The sequence below is a fragment of the Protopterus annectens genome, chromosome 14.part0, assembly GCF_019279795.1.
Source record: "Protopterus annectens isolate FY-2018-M chromosome 14.part0, PAN1.0, whole genome shotgun sequence".
Taxonomy (NCBI): domain Eukaryota; kingdom Metazoa; phylum Chordata; order Ceratodontiformes; family Protopteridae; genus Protopterus; species Protopterus annectens.
The window spans coordinates 780,975,427-780,992,588 of NC_056748.1; the positions used below are offsets into that span (position 1 = coordinate 780,975,427).

General features: G+C 37.6%; 1 protein-coding gene across 5 annotated transcripts in view; it reads right to left on the reverse strand.

Annotated features, from left to right (window-relative positions):
• CDHR1 (cadherin related family member 1) overlaps window positions 1-17,162 on the reverse strand; it is a 532,835-nt gene that overhangs the window by 439,368 nt on the left and 76,305 nt on the right. For all 5 annotated transcript variants that reach the window (XM_044056525.1, XM_044056524.1, XM_044056526.1 and 2 more), the window contains one exon: window positions 3,706-3,851. In XM_044056525.1, coding sequence (XP_043912460.1) covers window positions 3,706-3,851 — 146 coding nt within the window. The remainder of the gene's footprint in view (window positions 1-3,705; window positions 3,852-17,162) is intronic.

The window sequence follows — 17,162 nt, forward strand, 5'->3', positions numbered from 1 at the left end:
GTGGATGTGGAAGTACAGAGATACATGTGGATATGGAAGTACACAGATACATGTGGATGTGGAAGTACAAAGATACATGTGGATGTGGAAGTACAGACATGCATGTGGATGTGGAAGTACAGAGATACATGTGGATGTGGAAGTACAGAGATACATGTGGATGTGGAAGTACACAGATACATGTGGATGTGGAAGTACAGATATACATGTGGATGTGGAAGTACACATACATGTGGATGTGGAAGTACAGAGATACATGTGGATATGGAAGTACACAGATACATGTGGATGTGGAAGTACAAAGATACATGTGGATGTGGAAGTACAGACATGCATGTGGATGTGGAAGTACAGAGATACATGTGGATGTGGATGTACAGAGATACATGTGGATGTAGAAGTACAGAGATACATGCTACATGCAAAGTTGTTGGTGTATTGAAAATAGAGGGCTTGAGTAAACCAAGGAAAATTTACTAAAAGCAGCTGTCAGAACTTCAATAAATGTGCTTGGGAAAAAAGAGAGCTTCAGAGAACTCCTGAAGAGCCCACTGAGGCTCAGGCCTCAGCTATTAGAGTAGTTAATTACCGAGGTAAGAAGCACAATATGAAAAAAAGAATTTAAACTGTTCCCTGGAAATCACCAGCAGATCCCTGCACTAATAGACTGGAGGACCCATGTTGGCTGATGGTGTACTAACAGTTTGTTTATAACTATTTTATGTAAGGAGATTGGCCGTATCTGCAAAGAAAGACATACCAAGGTGTGTGAGGCAGAATGGAGCAAGGACAGATATACAGTGCAAGGCTATAAAATATAGTGTTACTAACACCCATATAGTACTGCATTTACTAGAAGCCATATAATGCTGCATGGAAAGTCTTGAAATAGTCATTCCTTGGGTTTCCATGGGTCATAGTGAAACCAGCTCTCTCAGCTTTGTTGCACTGGATTTGATAAGCCAGAGATAAAAGGAAAATTGAAAACAATGAGTACCAAAGCCCTAAAACCTACAGTCCAGCACACACACACACACACACACACACACACACACACACACACACACACACACACACATACACACACACATACTGCAATCACCAAAGTACACTGTTTCCTGAGTCTTCCCCTGAAGAGAAGCCACTGGTCAAGTGAGACTAATTGGTCAGGAGAAGGTAGGTAGACAGATTTTCAAATAATCAACACAAATTGTAACCTGCCAAAGACCACAGTCTCCCAATCACATACCATAAATATTACAAACCTGACCAACACATGCGCACACATACACAGATACACACATGCACACATGCACACTCACACAACACAAACACATTCTACCATTCACTGCAGCACAGAGAGTTGACACACCTCAAGCACAGGAATACACACATTGCAAACCCCAGTACACATGCATACACCCATACCACTTAACTGTCTGGACTTACAGAATGCACAGATTTATGCCTTATGTTTTTATATATCTCCTCATTAAACTTGTTATTTTATGGCATTTCACTGAGGACTGAAGTCACAAATAATGAAATACTTTAGAGTTTACACTTCATATCCTAAAGAAAATGCATGCTAAAAACAAAACCTGCTATTCTAGAAGCTTTCTAAGCTTATAAGTGAACTATTTCAAATTTGTCCATGATTTTTGCCCCCCCCATTTTTGGCTTTACCCAGACCACTCATTATTTTTGGCTTTACTCAGATTTCTTGTACTTAGAAGTTAAAAGGTATGCATACACCTACCAATCAACCACCAACACCGCATGTACACATACACACACACACACACACACACACACACACACACACACACACACACACACACACACACACACACACACACACAGAAAGCCCACACTCATGCTTTTAGGTAATTATTTTTCACCACACATTAATAAAATCACCTCTACTAGTTTAAAACATGCAAAGAAATATATTCAGCAACACACTCACACACCTATTCAAACTCAACATCTCTCTTATTGAGGCACAAGCATTTTTACATAAAGGCAGATCTCACAATCACACTATTCACCTTAACTGCACATAAGCACCTCAGAATGCCATTCAGCCCACACAAACTGATGTGCTCATACTGACACTCAGATCCTGCAGATGTCTTATACTGTGAGAAACAAGACACTACTGGAGATCTTCCACCTTCATATGTGCACACTCTAAATGAATACTTATACTTGATCATATGTACACTTGACAAGATTGCTGTCTCAATAGGTGGGACTGAACAAGGTGGGACTGGATTACCAAGGCTATGATCAAGAGGATGACAACGAATTAGAAACAGACCTGAGAGCACTAAAGGAAGCCGTGTGACAAAGTAGGAAAGATATCAGGGATATTACCAATATACAACGAGGAGTGGTCTCCAGCAGAACAATGCATTATTTCTCTGTAAATACTTCTGGGAAGCACCTATATTGTACATTGTGTGCAACACTGGAAACCTCATTTTCCAAGACTTAAACCACATAAAGAAATTATAGAATGAGGAACACTGGAGGGAGCTTTTGAGGACACTTTGTGTGGCAATGATAGCAGATGACTGGAACAACTTTCCTGAAGAGTTAGCAGCATTGAATTCAGGAATGCTTGGCATGGACTTAAGGCAGCTTTTTATGCTATCACTAAGAAAAATAAATACGTTGTTGGTTAAGTATAATCTGCAGCTGTTCCAAAAGGTAGGGAAATGAACAGCCTAAGTGGGCCAAGTGTTACTTAACTACAAGCAAATCTGCATTTCTGGTTATGATGCCTAGGTGGCCACATTTTAGAAAATTAAACTTGTGCAAATATACCTTTGTCACTAAGGACAAAACTGGGTTATATTTCATTTATGACTGTCTGAGAATTCTTTACTTACATGTAACCAGAATCATGTAAACATTTTTTCTCACAGTTATCTGCAATTTATTGAGGACCTGCATCTTGAAGGAATACCCATAATTACTAACAACAGTAATATTTTTCCAAAGTTCCATACAGAATAACAGTAAGACTATACTTGCTGATTTTGGCAGGCTGTCTCTGCTATGCCTGTCTGTGGATGAGCACCAATCTGCAGTTCTCGGTTTAATTTAAAGGACTTGTGTATCTCTGCTCCTGTATTTTTAGCATGATGAAGTTATAGCTGTCACTTTTTATCTTTCATTTGTACTGTAGCAGAGATGTTAAAGCTTTATATCCTGAACAGACTTTCCTACCTTTGATCAAGTATTAAGTGCATCATGGTGCATTACTTATTAAATATAATTCCATGACCTGCAATTCACTGATCATGGCTTCCCATTAAAATGATTGCTGGTTTAGTTTCTATTTGCTAGCACCATATTCTAAGTTTTTGAGATTTTAAAATTTTCTCTACAGTTGTGCAATGGTGTGCTTAGTATAGATAAGTAAGGGGTATGAGTCACATACCCGCCTGTAACAAACACTTTTGTTTGTATTTTTTTTTCTTCTGGTCAGAGTTTCAGCCATTTAGATTTGCTTGATTATAATCTTGATTAGAAACTACATGACAAACGATAAGAGAACCCCTTGAGCATATATACATGCAATCAATTAGCTCTGCAACAGCTGAAAAAAGGTTATTTCAATGACTTAATATATCATGTTTAGACGAAAAGTGGGGTTTTAACAAATGAAGAAAATATGACAAACGATTACTCTACCTCTCGATCAAGCTCTTCTGTCAATGTCACATTTCCAAGGTGTGCATCAACTGCAAAATATTTCTTTGATCCTGGTTCAAAGGCTATTCCATATATCACTGCATTTCCTTCTGGGTCACTTCCATTAAGCGTATAAACATGTGATCCTGGAAAGTTAACCAGAAATATTCAATATTTATATAAAACAAAATATTTACCTTTCACTAACATCATTGATTTTCATGTATATTTCATCTTGAAATAAAATACGCTTGCATTTCATAAATTGCAATGAAACCTGCTACAGCTAAATGTTTTATAACAATGATTCATGAAATGAAGTTGACAAATGATACATGCCATAAATAAAACTGAAGCTGAAACTAAAGTGCTTATTTATTTATTTATTTTTTTTGTCTGCCTCTCCCCCACCAGAGTCAGTATTGACCCATTTGTGCCTGTTTGGGTTGAGAGCTCTATGGCCCATTCTTTGCATTCTTTTCTCCTGGGGTGACAGTCAGGAGCTAGGATGGATGTGGTTAAATGTTGAGGGATCGGAAATGTTATACATAGCTCAAACATCCTTGCCCCATCTCAGACTGCTGCATTATTCTTCTGTCTGGGGACATATGCATGCCACCATATAAACTCTCTATTTTGTGGTACACTGTATTTCTAGTATACACATTCGCCCTAGTCCTTCACTAGAACATTGGTAGCCCCTCCCCTCAAGGTGGATTAGCTGGCTTTAGCCATTCACTCCCATCTCCATGTATCACCTCCTCCAGCACATGGGCTGATAGTTGAACTCAGACCAACTGGGGCATAGTCAGAGCTTTATTCATGTAAGCAATGAAGATGACCTAGAAAAAAATGCATTTTATTTTAATGTCAACAGATTTAATGGTCAAAGTCCTTTATTTATGATATTAATATACTTAATACAAAGAAAGAACATGAGACAAATTGTCAAAGTGTACGCAATACTGGGTTGAATTCTCTTTAAATTGTGTTACCTATTTTTAAAACAAATTCTGTTTGCACAGCCATACAATGTAAGCAAAGTTAAACAGTACAGTGCAGTTAGGTTTTTCAAAGTGTTATCCCATAAATGTTCAGTGAACAGGCATAAAAATAACCAGAGCACGTGCAGGCCCTGCACATTTATTAGCATACACTTTAAACAGATCATTGAAACTAACACTACATGCACTCAAAATAGAAATCTCCTAACAGGAGGACTGTGTGATTTTAAGTGCATGTTAAAAATAAACTCATCAGTATGGTTTTGCCATATGGTAGCCTTCAGAAGTGATATCTGCTATGCCACTGATGACGAAAATCTCCCGTTACTGTATCTTTGCACTCTCTCTCTCTCTCTCTCTCTCCCCCTCTCTCTCTTCACATACCTAAAGGAAAGCACAGGCAATACTATTATACAGTTACTACAATGGCAGCTGTATGTTTTAATAACCAGGTTAAGTTATCCTGCATGTGGCAAATGTATAAATACTACTGTCTTAAAGCCATTTTCAAACAATATCATAAGCTAATGTACTTCATGTATTTTTTTTTAATTTCCTTTTCAAAATAGTACCTAACAATGTACAATGCTGAACCTTTCCATCAATAAAATAGGCCAGGAGGCAAATGAACATACTGCTGGATTATGATGTAGGAGGCATATGTCTTTAATCGCATATCATCAGTGTGGATTATAGGCATACAGCAGAACACATTCTATAATACAGACACACACACACACACACACACACACACACACACACACACACACACACACACACACACACAGTTACGATAACAGTACCCCACAACCGTCTTATTATATAAAGTTGCCTTCAAAAATAGGCTTACATTCCAAAGCAGACATACTCTATTAACTTGTCTTTTGCTGCACTAGTATCTAATTAATCCCCTCCTTGAATCACTAAGACAAATGAATTTTCTTAACTTGTGCAGCCATACAGGACTAGATGAGAAGGCTATGCAATCCATGAAATATAAAAACAATACTAATCTGCAGTATTAATAAAGAGAACAAATCATTGTTTAAACATGAAGATAGCGACAGACAGAAACAGAGAGAGAGAGAGAGAGAGAGAGATGGACAAAAGCAGAGAGATAGAGAGAGATAGCAAGAACAAGGTGAATGGACAAAGTTAGGGCAGGAGAGGCTGCGGCATGAGTTTCTGCAGACCAGTTGGTAATCTGTACTGACTAGGTACCAATAGTTTAAGAGGTGACAAGTCTTACAAACACACTGAGGCAGATAAACAAAACAAAGCACAGATTTATTTGAAGGATTAAATTAAACTATAGATCAATTGGCTTTTCATACTTCCAAAGTATTTACAGTACCATTTATCTAAGGTTCACAGTGACATCGGATGTTTAAAAAAAACTATCAAATCTTATAAAAAAATTACTGTCACACAGCCCTTGCAGCAACCAGGTGGTAAAACAAAGATCAGGGCTGCAGGCCTTGGCTAGGCTTTCTTTCCAGCTCTACAAAAGTTTTTCACTTGATCTTCCTTTATCCACATCCACAAATGGCCCAACCAGGACAGTCTGGTTATAGAAACCACAAATGTTTAGACAGAACCCCAGTTTTGCCCCACAATGTTAGTCACAGTTGAGGAACCAGCTTCTTGTTTTTCCCTCTTTTAGACTGCAGCCTTTATACAACACTGACCACTGATTAATTTCCAATTAGCTATCTAATGTAATCAATTGTCTTCCTAAACTGCTATAAAACTTTATAGCCACATACTTCATGCACTTTTAAAGGCCTATAACTGACACAAGATATAGAGAGGTTTTAGCTTGCTAAATAGCAACAGATATGGCAGAATAGATTATCAAATCTCTTATAAAAGGAAATGCATCTTCAGTAACATTCAAAGTCTTTCACCATTGAAAATATGATACATAGTGATGAAAATTACAACAGCTGTTAATATTCATAAACTTTGCTATCACTACTTTCACAGTGAAAGATACAATAGATAACTAAAGTAATTTTGTGAATATAGTTAAAAGCCTGTTCAGATGTGATATTCTGATTATAAATGAAAGCCACTTCTTTTTGGATGTGATTGTGAACTGAAATACAGTCGTTCAAAGAGGCTGCAAAGTCACTACTTGGAATGTTAGCAAACATTTTAACTGGCATAGTGTTCCAAGACTACTATTCTGCATTTAACATCCTGTTTTACAAGGAGTTCAGTTCATGGAACAGTCAGATAAGGTCAGAAGGATTAGGGTCTTACAAGTGGCTCTCGCATTTGATTGGAAAACTGCTCATCATATGACTATAGTAGGAGGATGATAAACACATGTAGTATCTTGTTAGACTATCCTTGAAAGAAAAGAAAAAGTCATTTTCTTATTTAGTTGAATTGAAGTTACTCAAATTCTCATTACTATTTTTAAGGAGAGTCTAAGTGTAACGTTTTCTAATTAGAAATATAATTTGAATCCACCCAGTTTAAAATCATTTTAAAACTTGATTCTTTGATTTAAGTGCCAATATCTGGAAAATGATTTCCTCAAAGATCCCATGGTCTAATAAGATGAAGTTGTGCTATTCTATTTTTGTTAGGGAACCAAAGAAATGTTAATAGTTGTTTGTTTATTTCATTAACATGATGTTTGCATGGAAAAAGAAACAGGGTTTGAATTATATATAAAATCATCTTTATTAACTGAAGTCTATCCTCAAAAAAAAAAAAAAATAAAATAACAAGCTTGTTCCATTTAGAAATGATTATGTAATATATTTATGATGCCATAACTGACACTTATTACTTCATCTAAGGACTTCAGTATAGTACAGTTACAACTAAATAGTCAAGTGATGTGACTTGTTTGCCAATAACATGGTGTCTTTGTATTTAATTTTTTCCCTTTTTGTTTACTATTAAGAATTTAGATATAGAGTCTGGCCACCATTTCTCACTCTTAGCACTAAAAGGAAAGCCCAAACCCCAAATCAGTAATAGGGAAAAAAAACACATTTCAAACAATTGAAAGTTGTTGTTTAAGTTTGAGGTAAAACAACTTTCAAAACCATGCCAGTTACTTTTTAGATTTTTACACATCTAGAGATCACAAATAATAATAATAATAATAATAACAATCATGTGGCTTGTTTTTCATGTTGCTGGTTCACCAGATAAACCATGTAGACAGTGATTTACAAATGTAATTACTTGACTGACTTGTTCATATTAACAGCAGCAATTGGGGTTAATTAACAGTGTATGTCCAGATCCTGGGTTAGATGTTTCAGCTGTTTGATTTATGGTTTAGTTTCCTGAGTGAAACACACTTTTAATGGAAATGGTTGAGTTTAGACCAGGGTGGTGGTGAGCTTCCAGCCTGATCTGCCAGCTTAACTCAATTTTTGTAAGGATCTCATTTTTGTTTCCTTCAAGTGGACTCATAGTGAGCTTGTCCAGGATGCATAAGTGCAAACCTCCATGGTCTGGGAAATCATGGCAGTGCTTCACTAGTTTGTTTTTGAAGAATTGAAGTATGATGTCAGACAGGTGGTATGCTACCCTGATTTTGAATTTGTTCCTAGTTTTCCATATGTAAAAACAACTGCAGCCATTACAGTGTGCACAGTATATCACAGAAGCAGTGTTGCAATTACCAGAACAAGTGCTGTTGATTTTTCTTCTGAGTACTGGACAAAGGAAGTAGTTCTTGTTGCTCATGTGTTTGCAGTAAGTGCAAATAGGTGGGACCATAGAGGTATGTTTCTCTGTTGTGCTCATCTGGTCTGAATTTGCACTCTACCCAATCCCTAATGTTCCTGGCTCTCTTAAAAATAAAACAAGGATGATGTCCTAGAAGTTGTTCCAGTTGTTTATTATCTATAATCATTACTCAGCTGTCAGTCATGATCTTTCTAATTGTTTTATAACCTACTGTAAAAGTGGGTGCCATGCTTCTTTTTCTTTTACCCACCTGTGGATTCCAGTATTGGCTTCTGTTGAGCCCTAGGAGTCTCCCAGGGGGTCCCCTCAAATGGGGTCCTCTACCTCTTTTAAAGTTCTGATGGGGTTGAGAATGGAATTTAGTAATCTATTGTTGTACCCCCTAGCTTGGTGTAGGCTGATTAGATTTGTGATGACATCTCCAAGTTCTTTGGAGAAGTATGTAGTTGTCATCCCTTGGGATTTTATAACATTTCTCTTTGTGCTTTTACCATGCTTCAGCAGATTAACCCTTATTGTTTTTGAACAGGTTATTGGAGAGGCATTTGTTTTCAGTGTCCTTGAATATGGTTATGTCTAAAAAGTTGACCAAGAACTTTCTGTGACATGCCATGAATCTCAGGAAGCTAGTGGAATTACTGATATGGTTGTATAAGTCATTCAGTGTGGCTTAATCCCCCTCTCAGATGATAAATATGTCATCAATGAAGTGGAGATAGCATTTCTTTGATGCAAAACAGTGGCTTTGGTACACTGCCTCCTCCTCCTCCTTCCATTTTCCCAGAGCCACATTGGCCAGACTTGGGGCCATGGCCACCCCATAGCTATTCCAGTAGTCTGCTTAGAAAACGGTTCCACTTTGAATCATTGAAAGCTTGTAACATCGAATTTCTTATCATTGAGACCAGAACATCGAGTTTCAAACCATCAAAGATTCAAAGGGAATGTAAAAAAAAGAAAAAACTTCTAAAAACTATTTTATGCAGGGGGACTTCGCCTCCCTGCACCCCCACATGTGGGGTGCTGCGCCCCCCCCCTCACACACACACACAACTTTAATATACCAACTCCGAGATCGCACTACAGTGGGGTAAAGGGAAATCTCTGTATGCAGAAGAGCTAAACGGGAGCTTTCCCATACCCTGTCTGCAATGCCATCACAGAGATGGCACATTCACAGACACAGTGTGCAGGGCACCTTGCTGCCCTGCAGAAACACTAGCTTTTTCCCTTTTTTACTTACCTTTTTCTTCCCCTTGACAACATCAATGTTCTAAACACTCGATGATATGGTCTCGACCATATGAATTTCGATGGTTTATAATTTCAATGTTTTCAAGTGGAACCTAGAAAACTTGTTGTTGAATATGAAGTGGTTGTTCCTAAGAGTTCAGTGCAATAACCATCCTAGAATTTCTGTCCCTCCTGGTAATGCCTTCTTGTCCTTTTCATATGTGTCTGTTACAGCTTGCATACAGTAGCTGTGTCGAAACACTGTATAAAGTGCTTCCATATCTGTTGTGACTAGGATAGTGGAATTGCTAACTGGAATAGCTCTAATTTTACCAAGAAAATCCAGAGAGTCTAAAATAAAAGGTTTGTTGACCTCTGCCATTGGTTTTACCAGGGCATCAAGTTAGATGGATATTGTCTTAGTTATGGAACCACCACTTACCACTACTGGTCTGTAGGGAGGATCAGAGATATTATTATGGGGTTTTGGAATCCTAAAGAGCCTTGATATTTTTGGGTGGGGGTGATCAAAAAATCAAAAAGCTTGGCATCTAGTAAATCATCCTCATGTAGCGTTCTTAGATACTCTCTAAAATTATTAAAAGCACATTCAATGTGCTGAAATCACACTTACTTTAAAACCTGTTATTGTCAAGCTTGACCTCAATCTTGCAGTTATAAGCAGCTGTATTTGTGACTAAGATGCCTCACCCCTTATCTGCTGTCATGATCCTGTGAGTCTTATCTATGTTCAGATTTTTAGAGCAGCCAGTTCCTCTTTGCTAATGTTGTATAACTTCTTCCTAGGTGGTTTACAGAGGGCCCTGCAGATATCAGCCTCACATTTGCTCTCTTACACATGCAGGGTGGGGTACCCAGGGAGACAAAAGTCACTGGGCTTTTTCTACTTTATATCATTCTCATTTATATTAGGGGTTGCATTCATCCTTATCTTTGACATTGAAAAATGCTTCGAGATTCAATTTTCTCACATACAGTTTTGCATTTATCACTGTTTCCACCAAATGACTTCTGGTAAAAGGTATAAAAGTCAGACCTTTACCTAAGATTTCTTGCTCCAGTTGAGTCAGTAGTTTTGTCAAATGGTCCCAGGTCTTTGTCCTGTTTTGTTGTTGGTTCTGGTAGGTCCCTTCTGTTGTGGTGATCTCTCAAAATCCCTTAGCTCCCTGGCTACTTTCCAGGACCTGTTCCTCTGTTGTTGGTGCTCCTGTAGAGACCTCTGAGTTGGGGTGAAGGGCCGTTTCACTGTGTGCCTCCCATTTAGGGTCTGGTGGTTCTGTTTGGTGGGTGTTTCCCTCTGTGGTGTTTTCCTCATGTCATGTTCCCTCATGTTGGTTCTGGGTGCACCTAAGTTGGGTCCAGGTTCCAGGTGGCCCTGGTGAAAATCCTGCCTGTTGTCCCCTTCCACATGTCTTTGGTCAGCAATGCATATGGCAAGCTTAACTCCATTTTCTCAAGCATCCTCTTGTGTTACAACATCATGCTTGCGGAGGTGGTTAGGTTTGTCATGCTTCCAGTGCCTACCAAAATGTTTCCCACTATTGTGTCTAGATGAGTATTTCCTTCTGGTTGAGGAATGATGCTTTTGTGGTTCCTCCTTGTCCCTTAAGTCCCTGTTGATGTTTTGCAATTTCCTTTCCTTAACTTTGTTATCAAAGTAAGTGATTCTGTTTTCAAGATCTAAAAATCTAGAAGTGGAGTCAGGGTTGTCCTTGCTTAAATTCCCCAGGTTTATGATGCCGCTGATAGTCAAATCCTGCTGCATTTTGTTATGTCTAAGGAGGATCCCAATCAGCTTGAAAGTAACATCCTTTAAAACTGTGTCCCATTCTCTAAGTCCTCCTCTACATTGCTCCACATGGATTTCTTGAACAGCTTTAGTCTCCTAGGAATCATATCTTTTTCAGTACTGTTCTTTGGGTAAATTTCTTCCCAGTATAGTCTTTCCAGTCTTTTTAGTTGATTCTCAAGGAGGAGAAAGTTATCTGTAGATTCACGTTGAATGTTGTCTCCTGGAGAGTAATTTGAATGGTCATCATGCTTGGTGTATTGGGTTATGTTTACCCAGGTAGGTGTCTTCGGAAGGCTATTAAGTCTTGAGTTGTCTATTTACATATCACTGGTAGTCTCCTTAAAGTGATTCTTTTGAGTGGATAACTACGTGAATTTGCCAAGGATGAACAGAAAACTAAGGTAATCCAGAGGGCTCAGGTGAAGTCAAGTTTCCCACTAGACATTATTACTCTGTTTTGTAACGCATGTAAAATTAGAGGCTGTGTCTGCATCAACGGGGCTCATATTCATTGGAGCCAAGCACTGTGTCCACTTTTACAGGGCTCATTATCTCATGACAGACAATATGAAAAGCGAATATTCTCTTGTATAGCAAAAAAGAGTTACAGTGCCTACTTATAAGAGGTTCCTATGCACGATTAATGTGAACAGTCCCCATTCCTCTTCCTCTTGATGAAGACAGACCTTTTTATATGCAGGGGAGGTAGTCACTTAAAGCTACACTACGTTATTCCCATTTTTTTGAACAATACATGCATCCATAGAAATAGCATACAGTGGAAGACAAGTCACAGCACTCATTTTTACAGAGCTCATGCATGTGCACAAATAGGAGGAAAAAAGTAAATAATGTTTGAGACCTCAGAAGCTTTTGTGTAGGCTTTCTGTGCCCATGGAATAAAAGCCATCAAGTGGTGAACTGCAGAGTATACAAAAACTTTTAATAAACAAAAGTATCTCAGACCTTTGAGCATAGGCAAATTGTGCCTATGGTATAATGAATATAGCAGTGTGGATTGGCACCCTGGAACAGCAATTTTCATTGCACTGCAGATTATAGAAAGTTTGTTAAATGCAGGCCCAGTGACTGGCAGTGTTTTTTTAATTTTATCTATAGATGTTTTCACATCTAAAAAGTAACTGGCATGGGTTTAAATTTTTTTTGTGTACAAATTTTTACACAGTATAAACAGCAACTTTCAGTTATTTGAAATTTTTTTTTTTACTACTGATTTGGGCTTTGGGCTTTCCCTTTGTTAATGAGATGAGCAGGATCTCCAGATGACTCTTTTGTCCATTACCTTGGCCAAATTTAGACTTAAACAGTTTATAAATTTCATATTATTATACATATTTAAGTATCAGTTCAAAGTAAATACATTTTGAGACAGTATATAAACCAAAGTAAATATTCCCATATTTCACCTATACAGTAAAGCATGTTTAAGGATTAGAAATTGGAATGCATTCCTCATAGAAAGGGCAGGTTCAGGAGAAGTGCATAGCTCTCAGCTATCCAAATTTTCACATAGTTTTGGTCTTTTCCTCATAAATTGTGTCGGTTTCTAGCAAATCACTGAGGAATGACATCGCTAAATAAACAGCAGTCAAATAATGCCATTTGAGTTTTAGACTCAGTATCTTTCAGAAAATGCATAACAACAATATTTAAAATCTGTTCCTATTTTTGGGCATTTGTCTCCCTATATTTTAGGTTTTGTCCAGATTTCTTGGGCTAAGAAGTTGAGAGGTATGGAGAAGTGAGAAGGAAATATGGGATACTAGAGGTATTAATGTGAGTAGAAGAATACAGTTAAAGTCATGGAGGAGGAAAAAAGCCTAGATGAAGAGTGAGAGAGCTAATGGGAGTTATTGCAAAAGCATGGATGAAGAGAGAACTAAAGTGGGTTACTTAACTTTTGCAATGTGCAGCAATGAACAAATCAATTAGGGGTGTGATTTTTGATAACCTAGTATCAGAACAGCTTCATATTTTGGGAGGAAATACTGCTACAGCAATTTTGTTGGTGGTTGAGAGGTTAAATGGAGGTCAGAAAAAAATTCACAGTCTCAGGATTATTGTTTTGAATTGGGTAGGAAGATGATGTTCTCTAAGAAGGGAACATGGTAGCAACATTTGAGGTAATGCAGCTTTTATAGGATAATAGCAAAGAAGGACGTGGATCTGAGCTTGATGAGAAAGGATTTGGTAAAGGTGAGAATACTGTGATGTCATCTTGTGTGAGAACGTTTAATAAAAATCCAGATTGCATTAAATGTTCTCTGCAGAATTGTAGAGTTTCTAGAATTTCCTAATGAGACAAATGGAATAATATACTCAGACTCAGAAATTATGACAGTTTTTCCAGTTGAATATCTGCTATCAGGGGTAAGAAGGTTAGTCAAATAGTACAATAGTTTTAAGTCAGTTAAGGGCCTTTTTATAGGTATATTCAACATGAGAGATGAAAGTTAGATATTGGTCAAGAGTCACATTAAAATATTTATAAGAATGGCCATCCTTACACATAGGCAAACTATGTATTCAGTCAAGGGTGCTTCTCTGGCTTGTGTAGTTATTTATTTATTCCCAGAGGGGAAATCTCTACTACTATAGCTTGATTTGTCAAGATGCCATAATTGCTAAGCTTTTACATGGGTCCCAACCACAACCAAGATTCTTTGTAGGGGGGACTGAACTGAAAGCCTGGAATTTCTTTTTACAGTAACAAACAGTTATTAAGAATGGAAAAACTTTGTACAATACAGCTTAACATTTGCCTAGTAGTCTTTAAATATCTGTAAGTCGTTAGCTACAATAGCCCAGTCTACTCCACTTGATGTTAACATGAACATCCTAACCTATATATCTGATGGTACAGATTATTGCCCCCATTATGGTTGCAATCCAATATAACTATTAATTGCTTTGATATTATAATATACATTCAAACTTTACAAGAAAAAAAAATACAAAATTCAAAACAGTAGTTCAACTGATCACCTGCTAGTCAAAGTGTTCTCAATTCATTTCCCTTCCAATTCACCATGGGTGTCCATCTTTTCATCTATTTGTTCTGCTACTGATTCTCCACCTTAAACATTTCTATTATCTCCTGTTTTATTGGACCCACCATCTGTTTTCATACCCTAGTTATCCTAGGGCAAAACAAATTGGAATTTGCTCTTTTCCCTACTGTTGTATGATCTCAGACTTGGTATATTTAGGTATCGGGGGTGTGGGAGGTTCAGTTCCTCACACGGGGGGGGGGGGGGTATGGGGCATAGCCTCCGTCTTGCATAGGTGTTAATTTTTTTGTTTTATTTTTTACGATTGCTAAGGCAGATTACCATCAGTTTGCCCTAGGAAAGTTTTTGCTGAAAAGTTAATTTGACGATTAGTGTTTTCGCTGAATAGTTGTTCAACGAAGAGGCATTCGCTAAATAGAGATTCGACAAAGTGATATAGACCCAGAGAATTTAATCCACCTAAGTCCCTAGGTGTCACCACTTTCTTCCATTCCAACCTTAGAAACACCCCTGCCTAAAAAGAAATTATTCATCCAGTTTTTTATTTTTTTTTTTTTTTACTTTTGTCAAGGTTTTAGTTTCTGAAAACAATCAGTAAACTTGCCTTAGATATAATGTGGTAACACATGCCAGTTTAACATTTGAATTCCCAGGTCCATTTTTAACCCTAGTTGCTTCCACTTCTGAAGCATCCCTGTTAATCTTCTATTGTATCATTTGTGGTAGGAACATTCCAGATAGTCCTCATAAGTGTTCTATAATCCTACTCCTAGATACTTCATGCCATTGTGTGCTGATGATATCTGACTTTCTACCCGATTCTTTACCTCTTCCTTGATGTTAATCCCCATTACTTTGGATTTTTCCTCATTTTCCTTATAACCAGAAACTATGCCATGACTATAGAGATGCCTGAGTAACCTATCTGCACCCCTTCTTAAGTTGCCTAGTATCAAAAATAATATCATCTGCATCAAGAGTGATCTTCATCTCCTCCTTACCTCATTTATACCCTTCTATTTCTGTTGATCTTATGTGTTCTTATGTGTTATCATTTTTTCACTTACCTGGTGAGGCGGGGGGATTGAGCCTCACTGGGATTCTCACTTCTGGCTCCAAGTGCCCAGGAATCTAGGCACGACCCACTCTGGGGACTGTGTCAGGTGTGGAGTTTGACTGGGGAGGTACACCTGTCAAAGAGTAACATAGGTGTCCTAAGGCATTCTATAGAGGTGGCAAGCAATAGAAGGGAGAGAGGGTATTGACTATAACAAACTTAAGATGTGATCTGCGACATGTATCTTCCTTAGAAGTTCAGACAGAAAACATCACTCTACCCTACACTTACAGATTGCAACTGGCTGCCCATTTCAGTTTACATTGTGCATAACAAAGTCATTCATCCCCCTATAAATCTGCAGTGTTCCTCATGTATAATTCCTGACAAGGTCTTTGCCTATCTAGCTGCCCAAACTGTCATGAAAATTTTATAATCATGATTAAAGCCTAAAAACTTTAAATGTTCTTCTATTTGGTAATGCTTGGTATGTTATAAATAAATTCTTCTCTGGCTGTTCTTTTATGAACACAGATGAAGAAACTTTAATTTTCTCATTTTATTTAGTTATACAGCACTGAAAATATGTGCTGTTTAATGGTGGGGGTGATGGGTGCCTTCCTATATGGGGCTGTGTGCTGAACTATAACTGGTCTGCTCTTCTTTGGAGTGGATGCTATATTCTGCTGTTTGGTAGTGTTTGGTGACCTGTGATCTCTTCCCTGGTTGTCATTTTAAGGTTCATAGGTGAAGAACCTTTGATTTGGTTATTTTATTTAGTTTTATAGCACCGAAAGTAAATGCTATTTAATGGGGGGGGTCATGTCTTCCTATTTAGGGCTGTGTGCTGAACTATAACAGTTCTGCTCTTGTGTGTATGCTATAGTCTGCTGTTTGTTGGTGTTTGGTGACCTGTGATCTCTTCCCTGGTTGTCATTTTAAGGTTCATAGGTGAAGAACCTTTGATTTGGTTATTTTATTTAGTTTTATAGCACTGAAAGTAAATGCTATTTAATGGGGGGGGGCATGTCTTCCTATTTGGGGCTTTGTGCTGAACTATAACAGTTCTGTTCTTGCGTGTATGCTATAGTCTGCTGTTTGTTGGTGTTTGGTGAGCTGTGAACTCTTCTCCGGTTGCCATTTTAAGGACACAGGTGAAGAAACTTTGATTGTTATTTTATTAAGTTTTACAGCACTTAAAAACATGCTATTCCTAGGATGGTATATTTGTGGTTGAGTGCTGAACTATAACTGATTTGCTCTTGTGATGAAGCTATAATTTGCTATTTGGTCATGCTTGATGTGCTGTGATCTCTTTCCTCTGTTTCTTAAGGACACGAGTAAAGAAAGTTGATTTTGTCATTGTATACATCACTGAAACTACATCCTGGTTTATGGGTACATGTCTTTCAATTTGGGTCTGTGTGCTAACCTTTAACTTTTGAGCAGATGCTATATTCTGCAGTTTGATAATGCTTGAGTATTGCTGAATTTAAGCAGTTATAAGTTAATAACTTATTTATTTGGTTGATAAATTAAAGTAGATTTAATTAATAGTTTGCAAATGATTATTATGGATTCTTTAAATTCATAATTTC